This window comes from Nothobranchius furzeri, chromosome 16, assembly GCF_043380555.1.
Source record: "Nothobranchius furzeri strain GRZ-AD chromosome 16, NfurGRZ-RIMD1, whole genome shotgun sequence".
Classification (NCBI taxonomy): Eukaryota; Metazoa; Chordata; class Actinopteri; order Cyprinodontiformes; family Nothobranchiidae; genus Nothobranchius; species Nothobranchius furzeri.
This window is the reverse complement of record NC_091756.1, coordinates 31,502,361-31,520,906: the sequence shown is the minus strand read 5'-3', so window position 1 is coordinate 31,520,906 and position 18,546 is coordinate 31,502,361. Positions and strand designations below refer to the sequence as shown.

At 43.0% G+C, this 18,546-nt stretch overlaps 3 protein-coding genes across 11 annotated transcripts in view; 2 read left to right on the top strand and 1 right to left on the bottom strand.

The window, feature by feature from the left end:
* med24 (mediator complex subunit 24) overlaps positions 1-5,640 on the top strand; it is a 45,239-nt gene extending 39,599 nt beyond the window's left edge. For 6 of the 8 annotated variants that reach the window (XM_070545542.1, XM_054749118.2, XM_054749117.2 and 3 more), the window contains 3 exons: positions 4,012-4,092; positions 4,831-4,979; positions 5,385-5,640. In XM_070545542.1, the coding sequence (XP_070401643.1) occupies positions 4,012-4,092; positions 4,831-4,979; positions 5,385-5,501 (347 nt within the window). In that variant the 3' untranslated portion in view covers positions 5,502-5,640. Of the gene's footprint in view, positions 1-4,011; positions 4,093-4,556; positions 4,772-4,830; positions 4,980-5,384 lie in introns of those variants that run through there. The other 2 variants (XM_070545545.1, XM_070545544.1) reach the window with 1 other exon arrangement.
* Positions 5,641-6,018: 378 nt separating this feature from the next.
* Positions 6,019-9,979, bottom strand: csf3a (colony stimulating factor 3 (granulocyte) a). The gene is made up of 4 exons (XM_054749124.2): positions 9,694-9,979; positions 6,724-6,831; positions 6,497-6,637; positions 6,019-6,415 (listed from the first exon to the last, which is right to left on the bottom strand). The coding sequence occupies exons 1-4, from the start codon at positions 9,844-9,846 to the stop codon at positions 6,251-6,253; spliced, it is 567 nt and encodes a 188-aa protein (XP_054605099.1). The 5' UTR covers positions 9,847-9,979; the 3' UTR covers positions 6,019-6,250.
* Positions 9,665-18,546, top strand: part of top2a (DNA topoisomerase II alpha) — a 65,997-nt gene continuing 57,115 nt past the window's right edge. Inside the window, exon 1 of one of the 2 annotated variants that reach the window (XM_054749114.2) lies at positions 9,665-9,800. The gene's annotated coding sequence lies outside the window, so the exon portion shown is untranslated. The remainder of the gene's footprint in view (positions 9,801-18,546) is intronic. The other variant, XM_070545541.1, reaches the window with a different exon arrangement.

Here is an 18,546-nt window from a genome sequence, read left to right as displayed (position 1 = left end):
TACCATTGGCAATATTGAGATGTCATTTATCTTAAATACAAGTTATTTTCTTCAGCATGAGTTGATACCCAGAAATAAAATGCTTAATTTCAGTGAAACTCCGCCCACGCCCGCTCTGACAAAACGTGACTACAACAGTGTCATAGGTGAGTCAGTTGCTGTGTTTGTTATAAAATGGCCTGTATTTGATATAGCGCTTTCTAGAGTCCTGGAACCCCTCAAGGCACTTTACAACACAATCAGTCATTCACCCATTCACACACACATTCACACACTGGTGGGGATGAGCTACGATGTAGCCACAGCTGCCCTGGGGCGCACTGACAGAGGCGAGGCTGCCGAGCACTGGCGCCACCGGTCCCTCCGACCACCACCAGCAGGTAGCGTGGGTTAAGTGTCTTGCCCAAGGACACAATGACCAACAGACTGAGTGGGGCTCGAACCTGCAACCTTCCGATTACGGGGCGAGCACTTTACTCCTGTGCCTCCGCCGGGGGGGGGGGGCAGCTCAGGAGGTAGAGTGGGTAATCTGAAGTTTGTAGGTTTGATCTTGGCTCCCACCAGAGAATGCCGCTGTTGTGTCCTTGGGCAAGACACTTAACCCACCTTACCTGCTGGTGGTGTTTGAAGGGACCGGTTGCGTCAGTGTTCAGCAGGCCTCGCCTCTGTCAGTGTGCCCCAGGACAGCTGTGGCTACATCATAGCTCCTCCCCACCGGCATGTGAATGGGTGAATAACTGATTGTGTTGTAAAGCACCTTGGGGGGTTGTAGAACCCTAAGATGGAGCTATACAAATACAGGCTGTTTACTATGGCAGGCCAGCGGTTAAGGCATCTGACTGCTGTCTCAGTTTTGCCATGTGCTGACGTGGGTTCGAATCCCGGTGGTGTCGGAATAAATTTATTTAGCCACCTGAATCAGATTTCATGTTTTCATATTTTAGTTTAATTATTTTCTGTAAAATATTTTGTGTCTCTAAAGATCTTTGAATTTGGTCATTTTCAAGCAGCATTTTAGTTGATTTACTCTGCTCACCTCACATAGACTCACTCTGGCTAAATGACCAAAGAAAGTAAAAAAACAGATTAGTCCTTACCTTTTAAACAGTTTCCCAATAAAAGTGTAGCTAAAAAACAGTTACTGCCAAGGCTGGGGTGCGAACTTACCCAAAACTACATGCCCGCCTGGTACTCTAACCACTGGACTACCAAATCTGCTACATGACACCAGTTGCCTAAGCCAGTGGTTCCCAACCTTTTTTGACGCTAGGACTCCTGAGCCGTTTTCTCGCACCATGAGTACCCCCTTAGTCAAACGTGTTGACGATTCCCCAAAAGTGTATAACTGGGTGCTTGGTAAAAGCTGGTGTATCATTCATTTGGGTAGAAATGGGCCACGTGGCCTAAGATCTATATCACAGTATGTTTCTTTCCTCTATTTATATGTTTATGTCAAAATTAGGGGTTTTACATTCTCACATACCAGATGAATTTCAGCACAACAAATACTTCTAAAAATGATTGAAGAACATTAAACATTCAAAACATACTTAAAAATACATCTTTCTAGTAGTTTTTATGATGTTCTGATTCATTCTTCAAACAAAGCAACACAAAAATGCTCCTGAAACAAATAAAGATGAAGATATTTAAATAAAATTCAAGCTAAATGGGATGAAAACACAAAATTATAGTTTGAAATAAAGTGAAAACATGTAAAAACGGAAATAAGATTTCCAACTTTCCTCATTCATTTAATCATTTTTTATGTTTTTCATTTTGTCATAGAAGTTAAGTGTTGCTTCAGTCAGGATAACTGACGGTAAAATGATTTGTTGCTTCGTTTTTTGTCGACATTAATAAATAAGCTGGAGGTTTATTCTTTCTTCCTCTGGTAGAGCGATGCTCTGATCAGCGGGTCTGGGGTTATTAGAGATCAGAGCCGCGGTGTGCACCGGCCGCACAGGGTGAGAGAGCTGCACAACCTGGAGCGTTTTTAATGGCAGGAACAGCTGCGGATGGACAGTTGTTCAAACTAAATCACTGGAAATGTCTGAAATTTTGGAAGTCTGTGTGTTTAAAAATGCAGCATTCAAGGGAATTAGTGTTGATGAGCAATTAATGCAGACGCACCATTACTCTCGCCAGAATTATTTATTTAGGATGTTTTTCCAGTCATCGTACTCCCGAAACCCTAATTAGTTCCTATAACCAACATTACCAGATCAAGTACATCTCCACGCGCTCCGCGCTGCAGCAGCCTCTAGTCCAGAACTGATGCAACTTGAAAAAATGTGTAATGGGTTACGATTTGTTGTGGTCGGACTTTTTATGTTGAAGGGTGTTCTTGGCCGGTTGTGTGGAGAATTTCGGTTCAGGAAATCTGGTTTGGTTGTTTAGAAAGAGAAAACGAGCTAGTTTGAACTGAGATTAATGTTGTTTTTCCTGGAGTTAAGGCGCGGGTTGCGGCCAACAGTAACCCGGAATAAAGATCCAAAATAGAAAGAACAAGTTGGAGTCACTACAATATCTTTAAAAAAAAATGCTGCTAGGTTTTTGACTGGAACTAGGAAAAGGGACCACATTTCTCCAGTGCTGACTTCTCTTCACTGGCTCACGGTCTCCTACCGCGCACAGTTTAAAATTCTGCTTTTGGTGGTTACGTTTTTCCAAGGCAGTGCCCCCACCTACTTAGCGGAGCTCTTAATAAAGCATATTCCCTCACGGTCATTACGGTCGGCTGACCAGAAATTGCTTATCGTCCCTCGCACCCGATTTAAGACTCGTGGTGATCGGGCTTTTCAAGTCGTTGCACCCTCTCTCTGGAACCAGCTCCCAGTCACAATCAAACAGTCCCCATCACTGGCAGTCTTTAAGAGCAGGTTGAAGACTCGTTTTTATAGGATGTCTTTCTCCTAAAGCACTTGGTTTCTGGTTTTTATTTTTTGTTCTTAGCTTTATTTTAACTAATTAATTTTATTTTTTTAATCTAAATTTTATCTCATTGGCATTTTATTGTTCTCACCTATGTCTGTTCTTATCTTGTTTTTAATGTTTTCATGACTTGCTATTTTTTTCTTTGTTACTTTTTTGTCCAGCGCCTTGAGCCCCCCTTGAGGGTGGTGGAAAGCGTTATGTAAATAAAACTTGATTGAAAAAATAAACAAAAATGTATAGGTGTGGCGGATTTTATTTTGCTATGGCGGTGTGACACGATCAATTAGTGCAGACTTTTATTTTGACAAACGTAGCAGGGAAAATAACGTATTTTGATGCCCATTCTGATTGGTTAGTGAAAAGCTACAGTAACCCCCATTAAGGCGTTTCTGTAGCCCAAGCAGAAATGCCCCATGGCGGGCTGGACCCTGCTCCCCCTGGGTGAGAATCGCTGACCTAAGCCACATATCCTGTGTTGGTCAGAGGAGACAGGTTTCAGACCAAAAACTAGCTTTCTGGAGAGCATCAGGGCCTGATGACAAGATTAGTTTCCATTGACGCTTTACAGGATTTTCAAAGTAAAAATCAAAATTTCCAGCTGAAACATGAAAATGCATGAATGCAGCCAAAGCATGTGTTTTTTTCATGAGGAAATAACCTCATAATAAAATATGGTAAAAAGCTCCAAATTGTGATTATTTTTTGTGATATGACTATTAAAACTGATTATTTCAAAAGTAACAGATAAAAGTTTTGAAACGTGTGGACTTTGCTCTGATTTTGAAACAGGAAAAACTGTTCAAGGGTTTTAAATGAAGGCTTAGTTTTATTGTTTCGGTCATCACGACTAACACGTTGAGCTATGAAACTGAAATATCTTCTAAAGGAATTTTTAAGGAACAATAACATTATGTAACGAAGCAGCGAAAGGAAAAAAGTACTGCATCCTTTAATCACAACTACTCTTGTCTTGTGCAAAGACCGAACTAGTGATCCTCTGCTTCCCTTTTGCTGTTTTCTGTTGTTAGTGAATGAAATGAAAGCGTGTGATTTCATCAGCTGTTTCCTCTGTAGGAGATCGATCGATGAGCAGCTCCCTGTCTGCCTCCCAGCTTCACACGGTCAACATGAGGGACCCTCTCAACAGAGTCCTGGGTGAGACACGTCCCACAGCGCCGTCCTCCTCACCAGCTTCTGCTCATGACACTGTCATCAAATGTTCAGACTTAGAAACATATAAATCTTGAGGAGAATTAACCAGAGTTTGGTGCGATTTGTTGAAATAAAACAAAAGAAAAGGGTTTGATAGCTACACATCACACAGTAGCAACAACAGGTTTCTGCTTGTGGCCTTCATCAGGGTGTTTCAGGTTCAGAAAGCCTTACACTGGTGTCTGTGGGGGGTTGCCGTGGTCACCCTCATGAGCCACTGGCAGCAGTTTTTACATTTCTTGATCTTTTGACACTTTTTAGTTTATACATCAAAATGTACACATTGACACATTTAGGTTTTTTAAAGATAATAAATATAAATGAAAACTTTTAAGGTAACATTTGATCACATAGAAAGTTTATCTGCAGTGGTGATTTTAGAAAATAAAAGTGCCTATTTCTTCCAGGCAGCAGTAGCTCAACAGGTTGAGCGGGTTGTCCAGTAATCGGAAGGTTGCAGGTTCGATCCCGGCTCCGGACAGAGAATTCTGCTGTTGTGTCCTTGGGCAAGACACTTAACCCACCTTGGGGTGGTCGGAGGGACTGGTGGCGCCTCTGTCAGTGCGCCCCAGGGCAGCTGTGGCTACATTGTAGCCCATCAACATCAGTGTGTGAATGTGTGTGTGAATGATACACTGTAGTGTAAAGGGTGTGGTCTGCTCTCTCTCCCCTCCCCCTCAGCCAACCTGTTCCTCCTGGTTTCCTCCATCTTGGGCTCTAAGATGGCCGGACCTCACACCCAATTTGTGCAGAGTTTTCTGGAGGAATGTGTCGACTGCCTAGAGCAGGGAAGCCGTGGGAGCATCCTGCAGTTCATGCCTTTCACAATGGTGAGTTATGAGCAGGGTGAGGGAGATGACACAAAGGAGTGGCTGGAGGGAGGGAGAGAGGTTGCTGTTGCTTCACATTTTTCCTGGGCAGAGTTAGAATTTCCTGCGTTTACATGAACTGTGTGTTCCATCTCTAAAAACATCTGTGCTTGTGGTTTACAGCGAGCAATCTCTGCATGGGGATAGGTCAAAAGTTCATGGATGCTTCATGGTTAAGGAGTTGGGACAGGATTATAAATCAGAGCTTGGTCATGTGACTCATGTTATTAGACTGGTCAGGAAACAGGGAAGAAACCATTCCTCTTTATTCTGAGTTAAATGAGTCAGATACTTAAATAAAACAGAGCAAAGGTTCAGCAGCTGAGCAAAGGTCAAGAGTAATCACCTGTCCTTTTGTGTGTTTAGGTCTCTGAGCTGGTGAAGCTGCCCGCTTTGGCCAAACCCAGAATCATCCTGGCTATCACCGACCTGACTCTGCCTCTGGGGAGGAGAGTCGCTGCCAAAGCCATCTCTGCTCTGTAGAATATCACCCACGTTCTGTGTAGTTCTCTTTTAGGAGCACTTTTTATGGGTTTTTTTTTCACATAAAAACAATGTTTCAAGAAGACAATGTAAATACACTTAAGAATAAAAATGCAGATCTTTGTTCTGTTTGTCCGAAGCAAGCTTCCTTAGTTGTTTTCGTCAGATCAAATTGTTTATGCTTTTCCTGGAAGCGGCTGGGATCCCTGCTGACATCTGACCGTCGTGATCACATGCTCACAAGGCTTTCGCATGACACGGCGTACGATGGAGTCATCCTCTGAGCGACGCAGTGGGTCGTCTCCTGCTTGCAACACTTCCTGAAGGCAATGAGTGTCTGTCAGAGGGGAAGGAACACTGGCACCAAAGCCTCTGTTTCACTTTCAGTTGTGCTTTTTTTGTCATAAAATTAGTTTTGTTGGAATTTCTGGCCCAGACTCATTGATGAGGCAGACTGCGTCAGCCAGATTTGCCCCTAGTTGAGTCACTGCAGTGTCATCGTCAAAAAGGAACACTCTTTAAAAGAAAGCCTTTTTATTAGGAACTCAGAAAATACACATTATTATTATTATTGATCCTTTTTTCTGCAAAAATAAATATCTAGCATCCATCCTCTGAAATAAATATATAAATAGATTTACAAAATAAATAATCTTGTCAACAAATAAATAAATATAACAAAACATTTCTAAGATTTTGGCATGAACCAAAAGAAAAGTATGACACTGCTGTCAGTTTTCAGTTGTCTCCTAACTGCTCTGGTCCAGACTCCTGAAGACTCGGTCCATGTCCTGTCCAAACGACTGGAGCTGCACCAGAGTCAGGTGTGCTGCCACCTGGACCTCATAACTCCCAGGTAGACGTAGAGCCACTGGAGCTATAGTGGGCTGCTGCTTGGTGCCCGTTTTTAACATCTGAAATACAAACAAAACATGTAACAAAGATGCTAATTGTTTTTTTGTTGTTTTTTTCCCAGTAGTGTGGAGTATTTCTACCTTCTTGATCTGAATTGTCAGATCTCTGATGTCATCCATCAGATCAGTTACTTTCTCTTTCTCCTCCAGTCGTGGGGCGATGAGGTTCAGTAACTCCTGATGAAGCTTTAAACCCTCATACATCCGTCTCAAGCTGTCCTCCTAAAGTAGAGGAGCAGGGTGTATAAACGATCCCTGCCTTGTTTTAATATAAGTTAGTTTCACAGATATATCAAATAAATTCCTACCAGAGAGACGTTTCCTGAAAGGGGTCCGAGTACAGGAGCAGGGGGGACACCGATTGTGGATGCTATATTTGCTAGCTTGGAGTTTTCTGCAGAATTGAGCTGTAGAGTCTGGAAAAGAGAATAAATAGCTTACATCATATCATAAAAGAAAACAAAATCTCTTATTTTACTGCAAAGGCCAGAATGTAGACATACTGCTCCAGGCCCACAGATCAACTTTTACCAGCAACAATTCAAGAATCAAAAGGGAACCGTAGTACTATTGTTATAAGTTTAATGCATTGGAGTGCCCAGTTACTGAGCTGGTTGCACTTCTGTGAAGATTATTTCCACGCTAACAAGAATATGCAGATTTTACATTAGAACATGCTGCAGAATCGGTACTAATGTGTTTGGGTTGCGACACAAACTGATACAGACAAAATTAGCATGAGATTTCCGCATAGACAAACATGGGAATTCATAGATCCCTCCTATGGGATCTATGAAGCTCAGGCAGACTATAGTAGAAATATTATTCAAACTTCAATGATCTGGTGTCCTGATTTGATTTAGAGATTTTTTTTTGTTGGTAATTAAAATCAAATTTAAGATTTTTTCTAACAACCCATACATCATACATTAAAATGTAGATATTTCTGTCTTCTTTCACACATTAGACCTTAAAGGTTTTTTTTTTATTATTGTGACTTAGTTTTCACACAAGGACACTTACTGTCCGCCTCTCGTTAGCTGTGCTTACTGTCAAGGATCAGAGATGCAGGTATGTGTTGTTACCATGGTGACCACACACTGAGCAGCTTTAACATTTCTTTTGATCTAGGAGAGTTTACGCCTCACAGTTTGACACCTCTTAGATTGTTTTAGAACGTTTATGGTGGATTTTCTGGCACCTTTCAGAGTTCTTCATAATTTTACCACAATGTAATTTTTTTTATTATATATTTTTTATGTTTGCAGATTGTAGCTCAGTTTTGAATGATAAACAAAAATGTTTTAAAATGATACACTGCAATATTATGTCCAATTGAATAAATGAATTAAGTAGCAAAAATAAAAGGCTCCAGTGGTAATAAAGTAAAATGCTTTGATGTGGGCAGGTTTTAGAGACCCTAATTCCCAGTGAGAGATGCATGGTGGCTGCAGCCCAGCAGGCTCTGAACACATTTTAGACAGATCAATAACATAACCAGGGACGAAATTTTGATTTCAGAAGTGGGGGGGACACAGCAGGCTTGTGCGGATTTGGGGTGGGGGGTGTTATGTAAAGACCCCTTGACACGTCACGTGCCCATCTCAATAATTTTTCCATCGTCTATATCTATATATATATATATATATATATATATATATATATATATATATATATATATATATATATATACATACATATCAAAGTTAAAAAATGTACAACTCTATTATTATTTTTATTTATTATCATTATTGAAGTGCAGTTTTGGCTGTTGACAATGGATAGGCCATTGTATTTATTGTTTTGGGTCTTTTTTATTGTTTTTGGTGCAACATTTTCTAACAGGGAGTGAGATTCCTGTTTGTTATTTTTATTCATTTAGAAGTTCTGGTTCTGGACATTTCAATGTTAAATGAAGGTTTATTTGTTGCATTTTAAAGGGTGTACTTGCATTATTATGATATATTAACATTATATTAGTGGTTATTTTGGTCTAGATAATGTTGACAATATCGTTTATCATCAACAATTTGTTGGACAAAATATCGTCCAGCAAAATTTGTTACATTCCCAGGCCTAGTCAAAAGTATAAAAATTATTTATACATAAATGGTCCCTCCTGAGATCTGGCCGTTTGTTCATTTGCTGTGTTAGAGGACATGCTGAACTAATGTTTTACACATGATCATCACCCCAACATTTGAGTGTATAAAAACATATTAAATATGTTTTTTCCCTTAAAAGTGTTTAAACAGTTGTTGCATTTCAACACACAAAAAATAAATGGAAAAAATAAGATAAATCTAATGAAGTGTACATCTTTGACATTAAGCTTAAAAAAATCTGTTGACGATGATGATACTGTTCATTTTTCAGAGCTTTTTAATGTGAACATATACATTGCAATAGATAAGTTTACAATAAAGTTAAATGATAAAGGTTTTGAAGTTACACTTCTACTACTACTACTACTAGTAATAATAATTATGATGATAATAGTAATAATAAAAAAATAATTATAATAATACGAATAAATTGTGTCTGAGGAGTCAGTTATGTGGAGGAGATGAGTTTGTAAAAGTTAGTTTTGAGTATGTGTGTGAAGGAGGAGGTGAGTCTGAGCTTAATGCAGGTCTGTCACATGTTCCAACTTACGTTTTGACTTTGAAAGAAGTCTCTTATATCCACTTTTCGTTTTCTTGACATGCTGCCTCCTGGCTGTGCATAACTACCAAAGACTCACAAATGAACACTTATTCAAATGTTATGTAATGGAAGCTGAGCTGAGCTCTGATATTACACAGCGTCTAGTTGACGATGTGACTCAGTACCGGTGTTCCCTAGCGGCTCCAAACTAGCAAAACAACGTGAGCACGTTCTGACTGTTTCCAACTTGAGTGACAGCAGCAACAGCCAATAATACGTTAGCAAGTATCAGCAGAGCCAATAGATTAGCTTTTGGGCGGGTCTAATAGGAAACCGGTTTCCGTTTCGGTCCTAGTGCTCAACCAAATCCATTTAATGGAGCGTAACATTGTTTTTGGACGGAAAAAAGTGCAGGGGACCAAAACTGCCTTTTGAAAAAGTGGGGGGGACATGTCCCACCCGTCCCCCCCCAAAATTACGTCCCAGAACATAACAGACCCTCCTGCCCAGACTCCTGAGCCCCTTTCAGCTCAGAGCGCTTTCTTGTGACGCAGCAGCATTAAAATCCGTTTCAGACAAAACGAACAGAGACGCGTCTCCTGAACTCACGGCCCTGTTAAGAGGACTCTCACCTCAGTGTGAATGCAGGACTTGTGCGTGTCCGGCACCGACAGCAGGATCTTTTGCGTCAAGCTGCGGCTCCTGTGCAGACCGTCCTGGAACTGCGGGTCCTCAACAGGTGAGCCGCTCTCCGGCAGGGGCGCGCTGTGGGCGGTGAAGGCCATGTGGCAGGCGAGGACTGTGGTTCCGTTAGAGAGAGAGAGAGAGAGAGATAAGATCTGTCAGTGCGCGGGCATCCGCACAAGCCTCTTTATGCTCTCAGAACTGTGTGTGTGTGTGTGTGTGTGTGTGTGTGTGTGTGTGCGCGCGCGCGCGTGGCGGTCAGAACAAAGCCTCTCTCTCCCCCCACCAGACCCAGTGCTCTGCAGAGCTGGGCACGAGCCCCCACTTCCACTCCCTTTTATAGGAACTAAGTTAGTCCCTGAAACATGAAGCTCTAAGCTGAAACTGTTCTAGTCTATCTGAGCAGATCCAACCCCACCTCCAGCTGTGCTGTCTGTTTTTACAGTTAATAGCAAATACTAAAAGTATACATACACACATATATATATATATATATTATCATCGAGTAATACCAGCTTGTTGGATCTGACCAGTTTCTCCCTCAGACTCTCAACTGTCACTGCAGATGGTCAGCGTCACAAAAAGTGGAGAGAGCATTTCAAGTGTTTCCTCACTACTCACCAATCAGGACATGCATGGCCTCAACCCTGAAATGTTTTAGAAGTTTTGACCTCAAATGAACAAGATTGCTGGTTTACTGTATGGGCATTTATAGGTCCCAGCAGGGATTTCCCATCATCCTGTCTCACAGTGAGTGACACAACTTTCCCTGGAATTCACACATTTCATCTGCTATTTCACTCAGATCCAAAAACCTTATTTTACTCTAAACATGATCATGACATGACTTTAGCCTTTTTTTCATTCTGTAATTTTCATAGTATAGTGATTTTTTATTATATTATATTATATTATATGAGAGCTTGTAACACAGGCTGTTTGATAGGTGATGTTTTGATTAATCACCTTATGTATGCAGATGACCTCATAGTTTTTAGCCCAAGTAGTGCAGGGCTGCAGGAGCTCCTAGATGTTAGCACTGAGTATAGAATATGATTTAAAATATAACTCGAGCAAAAGTGCTGTTCTAATCTACAGAGTCACTCAGGATAAAAGGCTTAATTTTCCTGTGTTTAAATTGTCCAGCAACAGTCTTGCGGTCTGTGAAAAGATAGAATATCTTGGCCACTTCATTACAGCTAATATGAGCAATGATCATGACATTTACAGGCAGTGCTGCAAGCTGTATGTGCAAGCAAACACCATTGCACGGAAATTTAGCTGTTGTTCCACACCTGTTAAAGTGGCATTATTTAAATCATACTGCACATCTGTGGTCATTCTATAAAAAGTCTAGCTTGCACAGGTTACAAGTGGCATACAATGATGCAATGAGAATCCTCCTCAAAATTCGTAGGGGAAGAAGTGCTCGTCAAATGTTTGTTTCTGTGAGAGTGTGCACATTTAAAGCACTTTTAAGGCATTTAATGTTCACGACTATGAGACAGCTGGACGAATCTTCCAATAGTATTATAGTTGCGCTCTCAAATCCCACTGTGAGCTGCTCTCGTATGTCTAGGCTGAGAATGCAATGGCTAAAATGTTTGGGTAGATTTATCTCAACTAGTTAGTTTTGTTATCCCTTACTCCCGCCACAGTTATATCCTGTGATTTTATATAGGATCTTATTGTTATTCATGTTAATTGGTATCTTTTCTTTTCTTGTGTTTTTCTTGTATTGTTTCTTTTATCTGTATGTTATTTTCTTTTAAAATGGACTTTAAGTCTGGCAATAAACTTATATTACATTATATTATATTATATTATATTATAATAGACTTTGTTGATCCCACAGTGGGGAAAATCACAATACAGCATCATACAGACTTAGAGAAAAGGAAGAAGAACATACTACAATTACAGGTAAATTATTATATTATATTATATTATATTATATTATATTATATTATATTATATTATATTATATTATATTATGTTATGTTATGTTATGTGAGTTATATTACATGATGAAAATAAAGTTATGAAGGACAAATTCCAATATTTTCTAAAGCAAAACAAATTCAAATGATTTATTATTTACATCTTGTAAGTAGGTTAAAACCTATTTCACAACAGCAGAAGTATACAACTGGGAATCTCTCTGTGACACGCTTCCATCCATCCATCCATCCATCCATTTTCATTCGCTTATCCGGGGTCGGGTCGCGGGGGCAGTAGCCTAAAGCTGGGCGAACACTGTGCAACTTTTTCACTCATAGCACTCAGCTTCAGCTCAAACTGTACGACTTCCTCGCAGGGCAGATCTCACGAGTCATGTGCTCACACTGCACGACCCAGTTCTCGGATGCGACCTGACTGCTCACACTGTACGTCTGGTAGCAACACGTCGGCCCTAAAAATATGCTAAAAATAGCAGTTTTTACTCAACACGTCAGACTTTTTTGTCTTGTCTTGCCTGTTGTCCTTCGGGAGTACTGCAGGAGGTCACACAGGGATTTATGGGGGTTGGATGAGGAAAACGAAATAAAGAAAGTAAATCTGTGTTTTGTGATTAGTTTAATTTGACATGAACACGACAAACACGCTTTCTTGACAATCTTTGTGAGTAAAAAAAACGTGTGGAAATAAAAACGAACAGCGTGTGTTATTAGGAAAATAGCGGGTGAGTGGTGTTGATGCATGGTTGCGCATGCGCCGTGAGCAGTTCTGGTACTTTTTGGGTCGCAGCTGCTCGCAGCGCCGCTTCAACAGCGCAATACCCTCACAAGGGACGAGCAAAATTTCAAACACGCTAGAAGTTTGTGCGAGCTCACGATTGCTGATCGGTAGCTGGTCACGTGGTGTTAATCGCCTCTCGTAACCCCCTGTACACTACACGACGATCAGCGCAAAACTCGCCCCGATCTTGTGGATTCTCGCACGAGTGGAAAATCGGCTCAAAAAAGTGAAAAAGTCGCACTGTGTACGCCCGGCTTAAGGCGAGAGGCACAGACTTCCCTCTCCCCAGCCACTTGGGCCAGCTCCTCCGGGGGAATCCCAAGGCGTTCCCTGGCCAGGTGAGAGACATAGTCCCTCCAACGTGTCCCGGGTCTACCTTTAGGTCTCCTCCCAGTTGGACGTGCCTGGAAAACCTCACCAGGGAGGCATCCAGGAGGCATCCTGACCAGATGCCCGAGCCACCTCAACTGGCTCCTGTCGATGTGGAGGAGCAGCGGCTTCTCACCCTATCTCTAAGGAAGAGCCCAGCCACTCTTCGGAGAAAACTCATTTCGGCCGCTTGTATCCGCGATCTCGTTCTTTCGGTCACTACCCAAAGCTCATGACCATAGGTGAGGGTAGGAACATAGATCGACCGGTAAATTGAGAGCTTTGCCTTCTGACTCAGCTCTCTCTTCACCACGACAGACCGGTACAACGCCCGCATCACTGCAGATGCAGCACCAATCCACCTATCGATCTCACTCTCCAGTTTTCCCTCACTCGTGAACAAGACCCCAAGATACTTAAACTCCTCCACTTGGGGCAGGACCTCATCCCTGACCCGGAGAAGGCATTCTACCCTTTTCTGAATCAAGACCATGGTCTCAGATTTAGAGGAGCTGATTCTCATCCCAGCTGCAAACTGCTCCAGCGAAAGCTGAAGATCACGTTCTGATTAAGCCAACAGGACCACATCATCTGCAAAAAGCAGAGACCTGATCCTCAGGCCACCAAAACGGATGCCCTCCACACCTTGGCTACAACTAGAAATCCTGTCCATAAAGGTTATGAACAGAATCGGTGATAAAGGGCAGTCTTGGCGGAGTCCATCTCCCACTGGGAACGAGCCTGACTTACTGCCGGCAATGCGGACCAAGCTCTGACATCGGTCATATAGGGATCTAACAGCCCGTATCAGAGGGCCTGGTACCCCATACTCCTGGAGTACCCCCCACAGGGCCCCCCGGGGGACGCGGTCAAACGCCTTCTCCAAATCCACAAAACGCATGTAGACTGGTTGGGCAAATTTCCATGCACCCTCCAGGATCTCCTTAAGGGTATAGAGCTGGTCCAGTGTTCCACGGACAGGACGAAAACCACATTGCTCCTCCTGAATCTGAGGTTCAACAATCCGATGGACCCTCCTCTCCAGAACCCCTGAATAGACCTTACCAGGAAGGCTTAGGAGTGTGATCCCCCTGTAGTTGGAACACACCCTGCGGTCCCCCTTTTTAAATAAGGGAACCACCACCCTGGTCTGCCAGTCCAGTGGGACTACCCCCGATGTCCACGCAATATTGCAGAGCCACGCCAGCCAACACAGCCCCACAACATCCAGAGCCATAAGGAACTCTGGGTGGATCTCATCCATCCTTGGAGCCTTGCCACAGAGGAGCTTTTTAACCACCAGTGACCTCAGCACCAGAGATTTGAGAGGCCAACCCAAAGTCCCCAGACTCTGCTTCCTCACTGGAAGATGTGTCGGTGGGATTGAGGAGGTCTTCAAAGTATTCTGCCCACCGATCCACAACGTCCTGAGTAGAGGTCAGCAGCACACCGTCCCCACTATAGATAGTATTGGTAGAGCACTGCCCCCCCCCCCCCCCCCCCCCCCCCCCGAGGCGCCAGATGGTGGACCAGAATCTCCTCGAAGCCGTATGGAAGTCTTGCTTCATGGTCTCATGGAACTCCTCCCATGCCCTGGTTTTTGCCTTGGCGACCACCCGTGCCGCGTTCCGCTTGGACTGCTGGTACCCGTCAGCTGCCTCTGGAGTCCCACAGGCCAAAAAGACCTGATAGGACTCTTTCTTCAGCTTGACAGCATCGCTAACCGCCGGTGTCCTCCAGCGGGTTCGGGGGTTGCCACCACGACAGGCACCAACGATCCTGTGACCACAGCTCCGGTTGGCCGCCTCAACAATGGAGGCACAGAACAGGGTCCATTCAGACTCAGTGTCCCCCGCCTCCCCCGGAACATTTTGGAAGTTCTGTCGGAGGTGGGAATTGAAGCTCCTCCTGACAGGAGACTCTGCCAGACGTTCCCAGCAGACCCTCGCGATATGTTTAGGCCTGCCTGGTCTGACCGGCATCCTCCCCCACCATCTGAGCCAACTCACCACCAGGTAGTGGTCAGTTGACAGCTCCGCCCCTCTCTTCACCCAAGACTTGTGGCCGCAGGTCAGATGAAACAACAACAAAGTCGATCATCGAGCTACGGCCAAAGGCATCCTGGTGCCAAGAGCCCACATGGGCACCTTCATGTCTGAACATGGTGTTCATTATGGACAATCCATGACTGGCACAGAAGTCCAATAACAAAACACCACTCGAATTCAGATCGGGGGACCGTTCCTCCCAACCACACCTCTCCAGGTCTCACTGTTGTTGCCCATGTGAGCGTTAAAGTCTCCCAGCTGAACGAGGGAGTCACTGGAAGGAGCGCTTTCCAGCACCCCCTCCAAGGTCTCCAAAAAGGGTGGGTAGTCTGAACTGTAGTTTGGTGCATGAGCACAGACCACAGTCAGAACCCGTCCCCCCACACGCGGAGGGAGGCTACCCTCTCATTCACTGGGGTAAACCCCAACATACAGGCACCAAGATGGGGGGCAAATAGTATGCCCACTGCTGCTCGGCGCCTCTCAGTGGGAGCAACTCCAGAGTGGTAGAAAGTCCAACCCCCTCAAGGAAACTGGTTCCAGAGCCATGCGTTGAGTTGAGTCTGACTATATCAAGTCGGAACCTCACAACCACACACACAAACTCAGCCTCCTTTCCCACCAGAGAGGTGACATTCCATGTGCCAAGAGCCAGCTTCTGTAGCCAAGGATCAGATCGCCAAGGTCCCCGCCCTTGACTACCACCTGTCACACACTGCACCCGACCCCTTTGGCCCCTCCCACGATTGGTGAGCCAATGGGAAGGGGGACCCACATTTCCTCTTCGGGCTGTGCCTGGCCGGGCTCCATGGGTGAAAGCCCGGCCACCAGGCGCTCGCCAACGGGCTCCACCTCCAGGCCTGGCTCTAGAGGGGGGCCCCAGTGACCCACGTCCGTGCAAGGGAACACAGTTTCCATTTATATAATTCATCATAAGAGATCTTTGGGCTGCTCTTGTTCTGATCCCTCACCTAGGACCTGTTTTCCATGGGTGACCCTACCAGAGGCAGAAAACCTCAGACAACTTAGCTCCTAGGACCATTGAGACACTCAAACCCCTCCACCACGGTAAGGTGGCAGCCTAGGGAGAGGGAGAGCTTCCGCTGTTGCTGTTTTTTCTGTACTGATGCAACAACAGGCATAGTAGTTTATGAATGAGTGTGAAAAGTTGCACAAACTCGTAAATAGTGATCAGAAGGGAAATAATAATTTCCTTTTCACAACATGAGTGAGAAATAGAAACTGGAAGTCCTCAGATATTCCACTTAGTCTTTTGAAATAGAGGATTTTTTAAATGACTGCATCATTTTTGTCTAGAATGAAATAGAGACTTTTTCTTGAATATAAAGTAAAATAAATGTGGGGAAAATACACAAATGTGTGTCATCAGGTGTAATTGGCCATTTATACGTATTTTAAATTGTTAAAAGTGTTATAACATTTAAAATTGGTTCTCAAACATGCAGAAGTTAAAAGGTATGAATGCAAAAACTGTACTTGTCTGAGTTTGAAACCACTCAGATTCAAAGGCTTCCAGCCTCTTTTGATTTATCTGCTTGCAAAAATCCTGTTTACTGTATGTTGGAAACGGGGAGTCCAGCCTTGCTGCTGTTGCTTTTTTCTTCAGAAAGTGACTGATATTGATTTTCTTTAATTTACCTCAGCCAGAGAATGAAGACAGCCTATTTATTATTGAGTGTCCCATGGACAGAAGCAGACTTAAGAAAGTTTGTCAAAAATTAGTAAATTAATTAAACATTTTTTAACTTTTTGCTTCTAAAACAATTGCTGTACTTTTATTAACTAGTAGTTTAATCCGTGAGTAATAAAGCTGTTTCCAAAACACGAATCACTGCTAAAATCCATGTTCCACCAGATCCAGAGTGAATAGCTCCAAAAAGTCTCGACCATCACAAATGAGACACGGATTAAATTGTCGTGTCACAGTTTGTCCCCAAAATCAGGTGCAGAGAAAATAACTGAACATGTTCTAAATTAGAATAAATTAATCCTGCTGTATTTTTTAAATCACATTATGTCAGAATTTTCATTCATCTCAGGAAAAAAATGGGACACTACTAGATGTCCTGTGATAAATAGGTTCAACTTGGTTTTATGTAATGCTGAGGGATCTTAGCTGAACAAATGAGTTTAAAAACATGAGAGTGAATGAGTGCCCTCTACTGGAATTACTGCAAAATGAACATCAATCAGTTTTAATCATGTATACCAAACATTGTAATTGTGATGATTTTAGTTAAAGTTTTAATGAAACCCTTTCTCTACGGGACTCTGCACACACAGCAGTGGATATGGATGTTTTATATATGTCAGTGACCCATCTGGCTACTTTTATCTGGGTGTGAAACAAGTCTGGATTTTGCATTTGCATCAAAGAAAGGCTGGGATTTTTTTTCTTTTGGAACACATGCTTTATTGATCTTTTTTCACATTACAGTGCAGGTCAGTGGGACACCTTTTAGATTTAGTTTCATATACAACACTGTTGACCATCACCTACTGCTTCAGAGGCTGAGAGACTGGGTAGGCCAATCAAGACCTGCTCTGGAGTGGTTTTCTTCTTATCCGTCCAAGCGTTCCTTCTCTGTGGCCGTCTCCAAGTTTCAACCTTCTTCCGCCTCCCTTGTCCATGGTGTCCCACAAGGTTCTGTGCTGGGGCTTCTATTGTTTCTCCTTTATCTGCTCCCTCTCCAGCAATTTTACAGCTCTTTTAAAGAAGTCTCCTACCATCTTCATGCAAATGACATCCAACTGTACATCTCCTTTAAGCCCCATGAGATGTCAAAGCTGCAGCTGTTACACACCTGCTTAGACTCTATCAAAACCTGGATGGCTAAAAACTTTCTACAGCTGAATGAAGATAAGACTGAGATCCTCATCTGTGCCCCAGACAAGCTGGTTCCTAAAGTCAGAGACTCTCTTGGCTAGCTTGCTTCTCACAACAAACCCTCTGCCAGGAATCTTGGTGTGACCTTTGACTCAGCTCTCACCTTGGATTCTTTTTTCATTATAGGAACATGGCTAAGCTGAGAAACCTGAGATTGTTATCCATATCTTCATCTCCTCACGCTTAGACTACTGCAACCCACTTTGCACTTGTCTGACTAAAACCTCCTCTGAGATCGGTGGACTCAGTGGTCTCCTTTAAAAAGCAGCTGAAAACTCACTTGTTCAGGCTGGCTTTGGTGTGACCTTCTGTTCATCTCTTCTGTTTTTTTTCTTGCTTGCTTGAGTTTCTCTTGTAATTTCTCTGTGTATTTTGGTGAATCACCTTGTGCACTATGCCTTGAAAGGAACTATAATAATGAACCTTACTTATTTACTAGTATCAGAATCAAAAGGGTTTATTGCCATATGTGTGAGGTTCACAACATTAAGAAACTGCTGCGGTACTTGGTGCAAAAATAAGAAATAAGCTCAATAAAATAATAATATAGAAACATCTAATATATACAAGACACTGTAGGTACTGATCAGAGTGGAACCTACACAGTCGTATAGTAGGCCTATGATATGATGTGCAATATTAAAATACATGTATTTTAAGGCTCACAATCTTTTTAGATTCTCTTTCGGATTCATGGGTCAGGTCAGAGGAAAGAAAAAGATTAGGATAGACTCATT